Source organism: Bombina bombina, chromosome 2 (genome assembly GCF_027579735.1).
Source record: "Bombina bombina isolate aBomBom1 chromosome 2, aBomBom1.pri, whole genome shotgun sequence".
Lineage (NCBI taxonomy): Eukaryota > Metazoa > Chordata > Amphibia > Anura > Bombinatoridae > Bombina > Bombina bombina.
The window spans coordinates 420,577,325-420,593,248 of NC_069500.1; the positions used below are offsets into that span (position 1 = coordinate 420,577,325).

At 38.5% G+C, this 15,924-nt stretch overlaps 1 protein-coding gene across 1 annotated transcript in view; it reads left to right on the forward strand.

The window, feature by feature from the left end:
* The window catches only part of SLC25A1 (solute carrier family 25 member 1), a 94,841-nt gene that overhangs the window by 62,494 nt on the left and 16,423 nt on the right, over nt 1-15,924 (forward strand). Inside the window, exons 2-5 of the mRNA XM_053701961.1 lie at nt 2,298-2,405; nt 2,580-2,679; nt 4,282-4,420; nt 6,544-6,628. Coding sequence (XP_053557936.1) covers nt 2,298-2,405; nt 2,580-2,679; nt 4,282-4,420; nt 6,544-6,628 — 432 coding nt within the window. The remainder of the gene's footprint in view (nt 1-2,297; nt 2,406-2,579; nt 2,680-4,281; nt 4,421-6,543; nt 6,629-15,924) is intronic.

A 15,924-nucleotide genomic window follows, 5' to 3' on the forward strand; every position in this document is an offset into this window, starting at 1 on the left:
GAAAAGATTATACAGCAAATGCTGATGCCGATCATGGATTATGGGGACGTAGTATATGCACCTGCACCGCAAACTCGCCTTAATAAACTTAATACATTGTATAACTCATTCTGCCGCTTAGTGCTACAATGTAACTACAGGACCCACCATTGTGACATGCTAAAAGAACTAAACTGGCTGTCGCTGGAATCCAGACGCACCCTCCATCTTTCCTGCCCTGTGTTTAAGAGCCTTTCTGGGAAGCTCCCACCCTACCTGAGCAGAATGCTCTCCCCGGCTATTCCCACCTCCTATAACCTCCGATCCAGTACAAACACATTATTTAGCTTGCCTCAATACAAAAAGAAAGCAGCTCGATCCTCCTTTTCCTACAGAGCGCCACAATTATGGAACGACCTCCCGCACACTTTCAAACCTTCCCCAAGCCTAATATCCTTTAAGAGATCCCTCTCTACATATCTCAAAACAGAATTCACCTGTCATGGTTGATTATATATTTCCTACCTGTTCTATGTAAAATTTTTGCATATATTGTGTATTATTATTGTTTTTTAATTTTATTGTACCCTACTGTATCAATGCAATGTTTTGTAGACCCAGGACATACTTGAAAACGAGAGAAATCTCAATGTATCCTTCCTGGTAAAATATTTTATAAATAAATAAATAATACAATAGTGTGTGCAAACAAAAGTACATCTACATATTACTTTCAGGCTTTGAATACATTGTTATATCTAGCATTTATTAACAGCAACCAATATATGCTCTGAAACAAAGTGCCTTAGACAGAGTAAACGGCTGATGTCAGAGATTGCTGCAGTTGTTTAGCTCTTTTAGTTATTCTCTTTACATGCCTTTAGTTCAGTACACCCCCCCTCCTCTCCTATGTGAAGTGTGTAAAGAGGGGTGTTATCTGATCTGACCAGTCAGAAAGCTGCTGCTCAGGGCCGTGCTGACTCATTCTTAGTTTACAATCCAGAGCAGAGTAACATGTAATGCAACCCAAGACTGACAAATCACACAGCTCTTATTGTATGACAATACATTGCACAATACAGGAAAACAATATGGTAATATTTATGCAAATAACCTAAATTCCACAACTCAAATGTATCAAGACCTATTTTAAACGGACAGTAAAGTCAAAATTAAACTTTCATGATTTAAATAGAGCATGAAAATTTAAACAATTTATTTCTATTATCAAAATAGTTTTGTTCTCTTGGAATCCTTTGTCGAAGAGTAAATCTAGGTAGGCTCATAAGAGCTAAGGAGTGTGCATGTGTCTTTAGTACTTTATTGCAGCAGTGTTTGCAACTATGTATACCACTGCTAAAAAACTTGCAAAACACTGCTGCCATAGAGTACTAATGTCACATGCATGGTCCTGAGCTCTTATTTGAGCCTACCTAGATTTACTCTTCATCAAAGGATACCAAGAGAATGAAGCAAATTCCCAATCTCATTTTTCTTGGAGCTAAATGTAGGTGGATAGATATATGTAGAATAATTAAAACAATATATAGAGCCAAGGCTCACTGACAGGTCAAGTCCTGGATTTTAGTCATGTTAAAATATGGTATGTACTATATATAATATATTCATTTGCTGACATTTATATTTTCATTTATAATGTTAAAAGGAAATTAGACAGCTGGTAGACGTAGGCAAAACACACACATCTGGATTTGCACAGATATTTGTGTGTTGCACTTTTACACATATAAACCCGGCACAGAATGCCACTGCCCTTTTTGTTTAGTAAATGAATGACGAATAACAAAATTCTACCAATGCCTGATTCCTGGTAAAGAATTTTTGCAGCAATTTAAAAACCTAAGTTACAGATTTTTAGGCCATGGCTCCTGGGATATGTACAGACTTGATATACACCATACAGTGTTAAGAAACAGGCTTAATAAATCTAGGTGTACTGTAGGTTAGCTAGATAAATGTTGTGCATTGGTATTGGTTTAATTACATTGCACATTATCTTAATTATTTGTAAATTGAAATGGAACAATGAACTTTGCAAAAGTAATGAAGGCTTTTTTTCTTCCTAGTCCTACTGTAGAGAGCATTATGTTCAGGGTTACACTTTGATCTACAAAAAGCTGAGTATTGCTGTGTTTTATGGAGGGGCTGGTATATACTAGATACAGTTAACTGCTTGGTAAATGTATCATATGCCCACACTAGTTATGAGCTTAGTGTCTTTTGTCCCCAGGACAATACAATATTGTTTTTGTATAATATGAGACGTACAACACAGTGACCCTATGTTTTGTCCACAGGAGGCATTGCTGGTGGGATAGAAATTTGCATCACATTTCCTACAGAATATGTCAAGACGCAGCTGCAGTTGGATGAGAAAGCAAATCCTCCAAGATACCGGGGCATATGTGAGTATTCTGAATGTGATATTGTATAATACTGCATGAGATTTTTGTCAGAGGGTTGTTATTGGTAAGATAGGAGACTTGTGTTAGGAACATTTGTACTGTCACTTTAAAACAGAAATAAAGTTTAGATAGGGGGGTTTATCTAACTGCTGTTCATATGTTTGTGTCCTTCAGATGACTGTGTAAAACAAACAGTGCAAGGCCATGGGGTGAAAGGACTGTATCGGGGGCTCAGTTCTCTTCTGTATGGATCAATCCCAAAGGCAGCAGTACGGTAAGACCATAAAATAGGCACCTGGGAATGATTTCCATGCTTTGCACAGCCTTATATTGTTGTGATTGCTTTAGTGTAAAGCAAATCTCCCTTCATCCTCATCTGCTGGTGCTTAACTCTCCCCCCCCCCCCTTAGATCATTTCCCTCATCCTGTGCACTGCTTTCTACTTTACCCTCTATTTTAAAGGGACATGAAATACAGAATGTTTTTCGTGATTCAGATAGAACATACATTTTAAACAACTTTCATATTTACTTCTGTTATCAATTATGCTTCATTCTTTTGGTATCCTGTGTTTTGAAGGAGCAGCTAGGTGAACTCATTGGTAAACCAATGACAAGAGAAATATATGTGCAGCTAGCTCCCAGCTCCTGAGTATACCTAGGTATGCTTTCAAACAAAGGATACCAAGAGAACAAAACAAATTGGATAATAGAAGTAAATTGGAAAGTTGTTTAAATTTGTATTGTTTTATTCAATCCTTAGATTTTATCCCCTCTAACTGATCTACTTCCCTTGAACCCAGCATATGCCCCTGATTTCTTTTTTAGCTTTTTTTTAGTCCCTTCCCTGTCCCCATTTCCCCCAGTACTTCTCTGGCATTTTCTCCATTTCCTCCTTTTTTAGATCCTTACATTCTTTAATCCACTGTTCTTTTATTGTATTTCTTTCTTCTTATATCATCTGTTTTCTGTCCCTTCTTCACCCCCTTTATCTATCTTATACTAGTGTTCCCTATTTCTCTGTTTATCACTCCTGTCTTTCTTTTTCTTTACGGATCATTGTCCAGACTCTCTTTGCAGAGTGAATAAAGTCCTTGTTATTGCAGAGAGGACAACCTTGTTTCTCTGGTAGCAGAGATCTATCAGGACAAAGCAATAACCAACATAAGGACACAATTGTGGTTTTAAAGGTTTCAAGTTTGTAACACCTGGATGTGTCACATGGTTCATTTACAGGCCTGGTAGGTTGGATTAACCAATCAAATGAATAAGCTCCTAACTCCACCCTCTTTAGGAGTTTGCATACCTTAACCACTAAGTAACATGAGAAATATAATTTTCTGCATTAGAAACGGTGACCTACAGTGGCAGGGATTAGATACAATGAGAAAAATACTATTTAATATATTTTTTGCCTGAGCTGTAGACTTCCATGCTGTGTCCCTGTATTCAGTAATTTGACCACTACCTGTAAGAAATATGAAACAAAACTAGGCTCTTAATAGGGTAGAATTGAGTGGGTGGATTATTATTCTTTATTTATAAAGCTCCAACAGATTCCGCAGTGTGGCCCTCTTTGGATTTCCAGCCCACGACCCTCATATAATTGCATTATTACTTGATGCTTTTGTCTGTTACTTTGTTCCTGTGTCTAGTCTTTACCATTTCACCTCTCACTGCTGCATATGGTTCCCTTTTATCCTTTTCTCCCACCTCCTCTTGTCTGCCTCTCTTCCTTCCCTCTAATCCATCCTTTCTACAGATTGTGTCTTCTCTGCACCTCTGTGTTCCTGTTTCTAATATTTATCCTGTATTTTGCTCTTCTTCTCTACTAGCCAATACATTTCTTTGACACATTGTTTTCTTTGTTTCTGCAGTTTTGGGATGTTTGAATTTCTCAGCAATCACATGCGAGATGCTGATGGGAAGCTGGACAGTAAACACAGTTTACTTTGTGGTCTTGGGGCTGGTGTGGCTGAGGCTATTGTTGTAGTTTGTCCCATGGAGACTATTAAGGTAAGATCCAACTACCTGTAGGTCATGGTGCAGTCCACTCTATTAAGCCCCAAATGCCATCAGGAATGAGTGTTAATATGTTTGCCTGAATATTGCTCCCAGTATTTTTTTTAGATTATAAAACTGAATAAATTGTTTGTTTTTAAAAATATATATTCCTGCAGAGTCTTGAGTTTTTTGGTTCTTTTAATGCATATCTGTAGTGTTGGGATGTGTGGGGACTTCCAGGCTCTGGCTATTAGACCTGATGCTATTAGGGGCTATCTGAAATACAAGTATTTATATCTTACACAAATGTCTTGGGGGTTTATTTAATAATGCTGTTGAGGGATGTCATTTGAAGTGGAACCTGTGTGTATCCTTGACCTTTATGGGTTATTTATGAATGAATTTTGAGCACTGCAAATATATGTTGAATTGGAAAAATTACAAAATCCATTATTCATTAACAATTTCGCTACATTGTAATATGCTAGTGCTTATAATGACCTCCTTTACATACCACAGTGACAGATGGAGCAGTATAATAATGCACCTCAGCATGATGTAACCACATGCAGAACAATATAATAGCATGCAGACAAGGGTCACAGTAATCAGATCAATGTAACCACCTGCAATACAATGCAATCACACACAGAATGAACAGATGATCCACATGAAGAGAAGTCTAGCTACATACAGAGCATTGTTATGATATACAGATAAGCATCCAAATAGGGAGAAACCCATATTGTTATTGCCTCTACAAGTAGCAGCAGATGACTTTTTTATAGTGGAATGTGTGGTTTTGGGGCTCCTCCAAGTGGTCAGTTTGAGAACTGTCCTATGTTAGAAGAAGTACACGCTAATGGAATTTTGCATCAGTAGCAGCCATATATGTAAATAGTTAACTGTCATCCTACAACCCAGATTCTCAAACAATTTTTCATTTTCAAGCTAAGGTTTCAGGTTCTTAATCCTCTATACTTATCCTCTTAAACTCTTTGCAAACTTTATATGCGTTATTTAGTAGCACTATGTCAATAACTAATGCAGCTGAGTGTCAAAGATTGAACAGGTATTAAAAAGTGTCTTATCCCTAAATGACAGTGTTGTTTCTATGTTGGCACATCATTTGGGACCTAGGCTATAGATTTTATGAATCTGATCATTTAATAGTGACACAGTTTTCTTTTATTAAAGGGACATAATAATACTCATATGCTAAATCACTTGAAACTGATGCAGTATAACTGTAAAAAGCTGATAGGAAAATATCACCTGAGCATCTCTATGTAAAAAAGGAAGAGATTTTACCTCACAATTTCCTCAGCTCAGCAGAGTAAGTTCTGTGTAAAAAGTTATACTTCACCTGCTCCCAGCTGCAGGTAAAAAAAAAATTAAAATGAAGAAATGAACAGCAGCCAATCAGCATCAGCAGTGCTGAGGTCATGAACTCTTACTGTGATCTCATGAGATTTGACTTAACTCTCATGAGATTTCATATTAAGCTTCCTTTACCTGATTGGTGAAATAATATGAGAGTGCATGATGCTCATCCTTTCAGCTGTCCCAGGACAGACATACTAAAATGCTGCTTAGAAATCCTTTACAATGGGAGGTGGCTACTGAGGAACTTTTGAGGTAAAATATCTTTCTTTTTTACATAGAGATGTTCAGGAGATATTTTCTAGTCAGCTTTTTACAGCTATACTGCATCACTTTCAAGTGTTTAAACATTTGGGTATTATGGCCCTTTAAGTGTTTCATAGATGAACAGCAGGGGCTGCAATTCATTGGTTGAAAAACCGGAGAAGTGTTTCTCCAAAATATCTGTATTTGCAATCCACAGAGTGAGGGACTGAATAATCTGTTTGCAGAATAGATGAGTCCTTTATATTGCACATAATCAGAGGTACAGGAGTAGTGTCAAACTCTTTACTATAACACAACGCAACCATATTCTGCATATAAGCTCTACAGTGGCATGCAAAGTACCTCCATTGTTCAGACATAGAGAGATAATTCTGCTGTATGTGGAGCCAGGTAAAAAGGATATTGTGTCCCTTTTGTTTTACTTTGTACAAACCTGATCTAGACCATTTCATTGGGTGACCTTGTACCTTTTCTTCTAATTTTAGGTGAAGTTCATTCATGATCAGTGCTCACCAAACCCAAAGTACAGAGGATTTTTCCATGGAGTGAGGGAGATAATCAGGGCTCAAGGTAATAGATCCTCATACATTTTTATATATTTGTTAGGGGAAAGAATAATAAGCAAAAGCTAAACATTATTCTTTATAGACTGCAGTAATGTTTCACTTTTATCATTTTAATGGCATCCTATAGAAGAAGTTTATATGACTCCTTTCAGAGGCGGTGTATGTCATATGTGACTTGCTACAGAATTCGTTTCTTTTATCTCCTTTTTTTTCACCTTTGAGTCTATATCATTATTTCCCCTTGAAGTAGGTAAAACATTCCAGATGTTTTGATACTCTTTCCCTTTATACTCCTTATCATCTTAACAGATTAAGTTCTTGTTTCTTTCCTATGGCATGGAGAGTCCACAACGTCATTCCAATTACTAGTGGGATATTCAACCCCTGGCCAGCAGGAGGAGACGAAGAGCACCCCAGCAAAGCTGTTAAGTGTAACTTCCCTTACCCATAATCCCCAGGCATTCTCTTTGCTTTTGTCAATGGAGGATGTGCGAAATTGGTGTCTGAAGATGTTTAATCCTTTTTTGGGTACTTTTCCCTGCAAGCAAGGATTGGGGTTATGCTGTGTCCATGTCAATCTCTTTAGTAAGAGTAATGGTGGCTCTTAGCAGTTAGAAAGCGGTGAGGTTGTCTTTGCTTTATTTCTAACATTATTGCTACCCCTTTATTGAAAGCCAGAGTTTGTTACTCTGTTCTTTCTCTGTCTACAGGTCCCTGTTGGCGATCAAGTGAGGCTATCAGACCTGCAGCTGCTGTGACTGCTCCTCAGCAGAAGTTTCCCTTGAGGGTAAGTCCTTTCTTATATATTTATTTGAAAGACAATGGATCAGGACTAAGACCTTCTAAAGGGGTGTGGTTTGTATATTTCTTATATTTATCTGTTTTTTTCAGATATAATGCAGCTTTCTGGCTTTAAGGATCTTTAAGGTGCTTCTTTTCTATATGGGCTCATTTTTTTTTGGGGATGTGTGTTAGGTAACTGCCAAGCAAGAAACTATGTAAGTATTTTTTTTGCGCAGTTACGAGGCAGACCGTTGTATGGACAGGTTTTCTCCTCTGCACTTAGTAATTGCAACTGTGGGAATGGTTTTTCTCTTCTCACTGTGTACACATCCTTCCTCTCAAAGTACCCCTTAGCCTTTGATGTGTTTGCTCAGATTTGTAACCTGATGTTACTTAGCCGCTTGTACAGTATAAACTGTTCTCAGTGTTTATGAATGTTGCTTTTTTTTAGCGCTGCCCTTATTATGATAGATGCAGCGTCCTTCTGAGGGGTATGATTTTCCGTGGAGAGTACTCTGGACATTAATCTCCCTGATCTCTTAGCCATATCTCCTTATTTCCCTAATGTGATGGGAACATAATCTAGGTTTTCTTTATTTAAACTGTTTTCAGTGCTATTGCATCATTCCCCTTTAGTACTGCTGCACCTCCGCTGCTTAGGAGCTGCATATTGTACCAGTGTTCATGTGAAGGAGTTGCCACAGGCGGTATTTGACTTGTTTTTGCTTTATTAAGGGACATAATTAAATGCACATTTGTACAGTATGTTTGGCGTTCTCGTAAGCGCCATTTTAACTAGCTCAGTGGCGGTTCATGTTATATTATTTTCCCGCCTTGGACTGTAGAGCTGGCACATTTTATTTAGAGAAACGGGTCCTCAGCTGATCTTCGTGTTTCTCTGTAATTTGAGTCTGCAGATCTTAAGTATACTTTCTCTCAATATTCAGCCACATAGCTAAATAAACATATTTTATTAAGAACTGCCTTTTAATTTGTACTTTTTTTTTTTTTTTTTAGCATAAATGTTTTGTGCTGTGCCACCTTAGTTTTTCTGTTCAGAAAATAGAAAGGTTTTGTCTGCCATCCGGTGACCGTTTTTGGTATTTGATTCTAGATGGCATTTTATTTAGTCCTAAGTATCTATTTTAGGACTCTATTGAGATTTTTTTATATTTCTTTATTCTATGTATAAGGATCTATTTTGTTGGACTTTCTTACCATAAGAGTGTTTTCTGTTGGGGTCTCTGATCTTATATTGATCATACCTTTTCTAATTTGTTTGATTCTCTGTTGTATCTCTCATATTGAGGTGATTCTCCTTATATCTATGTCATCGTGAATTTTAGGTGACATACATATATTACTTTTAGTGATCTCAGGGCACTCATGGGTGTCTGTGACATCATGTATCCATTTTTATCTTATTATTAGTAAGTCACTAATATGTTTATTTTATCTGTGTTCATATTTACTTTATATGGACTCAATATTTTTTGTCCTCATATTGAGGTATTTTATTCTTATGTCTGTGACATATATTGTACCTTCCCCTAGAAAATATTTTCTTTCTTAAGGAGTGTGCTGAGCTATAGTGTTGTGGTCTAACACACATATACACATTCTTATAGTTGTATGCAGTGGTTCAATTCCCACTATATGTTATAAATAAGCTGGAGACTTATTTAAGTAACTGTTTATTCATCTGGATGGTGACCAGTTACAAGGTTTACTACGGTTGTGGGTACAGCCTTTTTATTGGTATGGCTCTTTGTCCAATTTATTTTCTAAGGAGACTGCCATAGAGAAGGAGATCCAGGATGGGATCTGGGCTGTAGAGCTGGCTTATCCTTCATCTGGGATGCCAGCATGAAACAATCCAAGTCCTCTTGGAGCTCCAGTCAGCCTAATAATAAGGGGAAGCTAGCCAAGAAACCTTTCACTGATTTAAAATCAGCATGGAGGGGGGCAGAGCTAGCAGGGGAAGTGGACAAACGCACATTAACAAAGCTCCTTCTCTAGATATAAAAAAATTAAGTCTATTACCCTACTAAGTTCGCTTTTTTGGCTATTCTAACAACACTTCCAGGGACACAGTAACCCAACCGACTCACAAGTGCAAACTGGACTCACAAGCTCGTCTGCTCTACCCCCGTCTGGCAACATTTCTTCTCTGCAACGACGGCTGACTTTGGCGCGAAAAAAATATATATAAAAATCGCCCCTACATTGATGAACAGACCTTTTTGAGGGCACCCTGCTTTAGCCCGCTGGGGTCCTGATCAGAATAGAGGACAACCAACATCTGAGGGTCCCAGGACTGTGCCATCCGCACTTTGAGCAAGCAGCCGCCATCTTGGGACATAAGCCTACACTTTAAGCTGACGCATGCTACCAAACACTGGATAGTTCTAAGAGGGACTCCAGTCCAAATTACAGCTGAACCGGAGTCTAGGTCTGAATATGTCGGTTTCAATGAGGAGCACGGCGGATATGGATTTCGGGGGAGAGGGAATTCTACAACTTCTTTAGACTTCCTTTCAGAAGATAGAGTCGTGCCTAGTTAAACTCCTCACAGATACGATACCCCACCAAATACCTGATGCATGTGCTATGCACGGACAAAGGAATCCTAATATGGCAGATATCGAATGTACTGTGACCACTGATCTTGGCGAGGTGACGGAACCAGTCCAGGATGTGATGGAGCCTCTGGTGGGTGATATGCCGGTGTCACCGGTAGCTAGATATAAGGGGTTACAGCCAGTGGTTCGCTCTGGGAAACCCCAGCTATTGGCAGCGCAGGGAGAATTACAGTCAGGGGATCTTCCATCTACCAAACTTGAGCTAGCGACGGGGTTAAGAGATATGAGCTGCACTTTTGATACTATCTGGGGCTCTGTTGATTTCAGTGCCATAGAAGGTGCTGACAAGTTACCAGTCACCAACACCCTGCTCTTCACTATATGGGATATCGCTGTAACACAAATTACTTCCCCTTATAAACTGTTAACGAGCTCCGTTTTGCTACCTCAAGGAAGGATGCGACAGAAGACCAAAGATTACCAGACAGGGTTAGAAGTATTTTCCCTGCCAAAAAAGGGAATGGGGTAACCCTGGTTGGGTGTGAAGGAGAGATGTAGTAACGTCAGTAACACTTCATGTGACTATCTTTTATTCTGCACTGACTTTGCACGGTTGTGTTGCCTACTTGTTCGGCTGGTGTTTCCAACCATCTATATCTATTGCTATAATTTAGTTTGCAATATTATATTCTGTTATTCTGATAATCCTATACGACTTTCTATATGTCTCCCTATCAATTTATTTGCCCATCACCCTGGATCTTTGGATATTCATAAGAACATTGGGGTTGTCCATAGTTGTATTTTATAATCAAGAGGGTAGGGAAGGAGCAGAGGGTGTCTTTCCGAATAAGCTCCCCACAGGCTTAAAGTACATAATTACAATACTTTAAAAAATGAAAATGGTGCTTTGCAGCTGACAAATCAGATGATTCTTACAATAATCTCAAACAAATCCCAAATAATTTTTAAATTGATCTCAAATAGATCCCAAATAAATCTCTAGAGGTGAAAATGGTTTCATATATTTTTATAAAAATCAAAATTTAAAAAAACGGCAACACTATATCAACAGCGATATGATAGAAACAATGCAATAGTAACAATGTGACTATATCAATTATTTCACCACAATTCTTATCAATGTATTCAAATGCGGAAACAATCGTATATTCAGAAAAAATACAATACGTTAAAATCAGGGACGTCTCCCTTTAAATTTGCTAGCAACACTTTTAAAATAACCACCTTATTTAGGAAGGTCAGCATATACCACCTTATAAAAAACATAGAGGTCTAAAAAGCCCTCTTTTTTTTTTTTTAAATAAGTCTTTTTATTGGTAAGTCTTTTTTTAGACAATACGATAATCTTTGCCAAAATTTTAGATGCTTAGTCCCAAGTTGTCACTATGTGACTATCCCAATACCTTTTCAAAACAGCTTCCTCTTGGCTAGTAGCTGGGATATACTGACCGGTTTAAAGTTACCTCACCAGCAGCAGGATCACAGTCCCTCCTTAGAAGGAAACAGGAGTATGCAGCCTTTCACAGTTCTTCCCGTCCCCAACGGGGTATAGGGCCCATACCCAAGGGGCAATCTAATTTGTTAGCAAGTGCATGCGGGACGATGATCAAAATTCCTGAAGGTGCAATGGGGACAACTTCTAGATTACTTATTTATATTTCTAGTAAATAACATAGGAAGGACAGTCAGCAGTAGCTAACTTCTTTTACATTCCTATATAGATTAGATAATATTGCTGTTACATTACTACGTGATATTTCCACTACTGATCAAAACTAGATCCAGCTCCAAGTCCTTTGCCCAATAAGAATGGTTAATCCTGTTTTGTGGGTCAAATTTTACATATATAAGCAATTAAATTGATAGGCTCATAGTAGATACTAATAGAAAATAAGTGTGTGACCAGTAGTTATAATATTACTGTAAAAAATTGAAACAGATGTGATCCCAACTCTCACTTAGTCTATAAGTTCTTGTTTCAATGTTTAAATATTTTATATACTTTGTTTTAACTTTCACTCAACATTGTTATTTTGGTCTCCATAGGATCCTCTAGCCAAATATGCCCTCCTACAGCGATGGCTTACTAAGTAAGGATAGGAACATGTATCCTTAGAAATAGAAACTTTAATATAAAAAAAAAAAAAAAAAAAAAAAAAAAGTATAACTCCTCTCACCCTTTCCCACTCTATGGGATAGAGTGGGTCATATCCAATACCCATTTTTCGTCTCCGTCCAGTGGTGACAGCAAACTCCGAGGTGAGATACAACACACACATATCCCTTTACTATATTGGTATAGTGGTGACATAATCCCAGAGAGGAGACACAGCCTACTGAGGACATTATATGATCGAAACTAGATGCATAGATCTTAATTATCCCCACAATGTTATATATTTTTGATACCAACCCAGCCTTAAAATGACAACTACATCTTTTTTTTTCATACTCCCAACCCCAACCTTCTGAGTTTTGCTGGCTCCCCCCCCCCCCTTCTCCCTTCTCCCCCCCCCCTCCTTATACCATTGAGCTTACTTCGTAAGCAAAGGAAAATATATCCTATAGAACCTTTTTAATAACCCACTTATTCCTCAACCATTTCTTTTTTCTGTGATCCTAAAATATTTACAATAATAGATGTTCAAAACACATTGTAGTGAAATGGAATAGATAGCATGGCAAGTGATCAATTATACTACTACTGTTATTTCTGTAATAAGTGTTCATCTTTATCTGATCACCTGAATTCAGCTGGACTGTGATCAAACATAAATGATTGAAATGCATATTCTTACAGAAGAACAAACTTATGTAACCATATATCATTTGACAACATTATGCACTGTTCTATTGTTCTGTTATTATTTATGAAAAACTAATAAAAATAGTTGGAAAACAAAATCAGCATGGAGGGTCCAGTCCAGATTCAGTTTTGGATCAGAGGGGGGCAAGGTTTACTTTTTTCCGGCAGACTGGGATACGCAATGTCCCAGATACTTGGGCTATGGACATAGTATCCCAGGGTTTCTAAATATAATTCAAGTCTTGTCCTTCCAGGGGCAGAATTATCATATCAAGGTTATCTGCATTCCAGGTAAAGAGAGAGGCCTTCTAAAACTATTTTAAGGACCTCTTCTCTCTGGGGGTGATTGTTCCTGTTCGGGAACAGGGTCGAAAATTCTTTTGAGATTTTTTGTGGTTCCCAAAGAGGAACCTTAAGTGTCTCAACAAATTCCTCAGGGTTCAGTCCTTCAACATGGAGACGTTGTTGTCTATTCTGCGTTCCAAGGGTGGAATGTAAATCTGGAAAAGAGTTCTCTAGTACCAGAAACAAGGGTGTGTTTCTTGGGAACAATTTTAGATTCTCTATCCATGAATATTTTTACTGACGGATGTCAGAAACTACTTCTGGCTTTTTGCCTTTCTCTACAGTTGTCTATTCTTCTTTCTGTGGCCCACTGCGTGGAGGTGATTGGTCTGATGGAGCTTCCATGGATTTCATTCCTTTTACTCAGTTCCATCTGAGGCCTGCAGTTATGCATGCTCAGTCAATGGAACGGAGGCCTCTCAGATCTCTCACAAAGGATAGATCTGGATCCTCTGACAAAAGACTCTCTCGTGGTGGATCTCACAGGACCTCCTGTCTCGGGCACATGACTCCAGAGACCTTCCTGGGTGATTGTGACTACAGACGCCAGCCTGTCAGGCTGGGGAGCAGTTTGGGGCTCATTAACAGCTCGGGGTCTGTGGACTAGGGAAAAATGTTCTCTTTCCATAAAGAGTTGAGAGCAATCTTCAATGCCTTTACAGCTTGGACTTAATTATCGTTAGTCTGGTTTCTCAAATTCTAGTCGGACAACATCACCTCAGTGGCTTACATCAACCACCAGGAAGGAACCCGGAGTTCCTTAGCAATGAAGGAGGTGACTCGCATTCTGCGGTAGGCAGAAGCTCATGATTGTCTCCTATCTGCCATCCACGTTTCGGGGGTGGACATCTGGGAGGTGGATTTTATGAGCGGACAGGCTTTTCATACCTGGGGAGTGGGCTCTCCATCCGGAGGTGTTCTTAAGTATAGCCCTCAAGTGGGGGTTTCCAGAGTTGGATCCATTGGCATCTGGTCAAAACGCCAAGCTTCCAAGGTATGGTTCTAGGCCAAGAGATCCTCACGCTGCTCTGATAACCGCACTGGTGGTTCCTTGGATCTACAATCTAGCATTCCTGTTTCCTCAGTTTCCTCCATTTGCTCTCCTTCCATGAGTCATTGCTCGTATCAAACAGGAGAGAGCTTCTGTGATTTCCACCTTGGAGGTTACCTCTGAGGAAGGATCTTCTAATTCAGGGTCCATTCCTCCATCCAAATCTGGATTCTCTGAAGCTAACTGCTTGGAGACTGAACGCCTAGTTTTGTCTGGTTTTAAGAACTCTTCATCCTTTTATTTACTGTAAAGGAAGAACCATGTTGAGGCAATGTACTCAGGTACCATAACGATCAAATAAATAGTTTGTGAACACTGTTGAAGTGCTTTTTAAATGTCAAAGCTAAAATGGAAAGTTTTTTTCTTTTTCTCTCTGGTAATAAACCTTCTTTTGTGAAATGGTCTCCCCCTGGTGAAAGATTACTTGAGATTCAGACCAGCATGATCATTAAGCCAAACGATCTAATGGGGTTAACAGAGCACTTTCCTTTAAAAATTTGATTAAAAACAGGGGCACTTTAATTCATCAAAATTTACATTTCACTCCTGTTGAGAGAAAAAAACTTACCTTTTAATCTTCACAGCAGCTACAGCTTCCTCCAGTTGTTGCAAGCCATTTCTGACATCAGAAATGATGGATAGGTCATTCTCCAATCACGGCTTCCACCCGGGGGAATCGGTGTCTGATTCAACGCTGTGATTGGAGGAAGCCGGATTCCTCATTTTAGACCCAGGAAGAGGCTTTGTGACGGGTGGAGGAAGCTGGAGCTGCTGTCAAGTTTAAAAGGTAAGTTTTTTTTTTTTTTTCTCAACAGGAGTGAAATGTAAATTTTGATGAATTAAAGTGCCCCTGATTTTAATCTAATTTTTAAAAACGGGCACTTTAGCATCAAAATTAACATTCACTTTAAGGTTGTTTTACTGTTTTACTTGCTTTTTTTTTTTAGTTTGAATATGGTGTCTGATAACGTCATTGAGTTCTGCCATCTAGGATTAATGTATTATCATTTATTTGTATAGCGCTGAAAAATTCCACATCAGGAAAGATCACATGGCATAAATTGTAAATAAAAAAGTATGAGCATTTTCTTCTGTTATGTGTGATCAGTCCACGGGTCATCATTACTTCTGGGATATTATCTGCTCCCCTACAGGAAGTGCAAGAGGATTCACCCAGCAGAGTTGCTATATAGCTCCTCCCCTCTACGTCACCTCCAGTCATTCTCTTGCACCCAAAGACTAGATAGGAGGTGTGAGAGGACTATGGTGATTATACTTAGTTTTTATAACTTCAATCAAAAGTTTGTTATTTTACAATAGCACCGGAGCGTGTTATTGCTTCTCTGGCAGAGTTTGAAGAAGAATCTACCAGAGTTTTTTCTTATGATTTTAACCGGAGTAGTTAAGATCATATTGCTGTTTCTCGGCCATCTGAGGGAGGTAAAAGCTTCAGATCAGGGGACAGCGGGCAGTTGAATCTGCATTGAGGTATGTAGCAGTTTTTATTTTCTGAATGGAATTGATGAGAAAATCCTGCCATACCGTTATAATGACATGTATGTATACTCTACACTTCAGTATTCTGGGGATGGTATTTCACCGGAATTACTCTGTAAAAGTACATTAAACTTTTTAATAGGTATTTAATTCATGTTAAACGTTTTTGCTGGAATGTAGAATCGTTTGCATTTCTGAGGTACTGAGTGAAT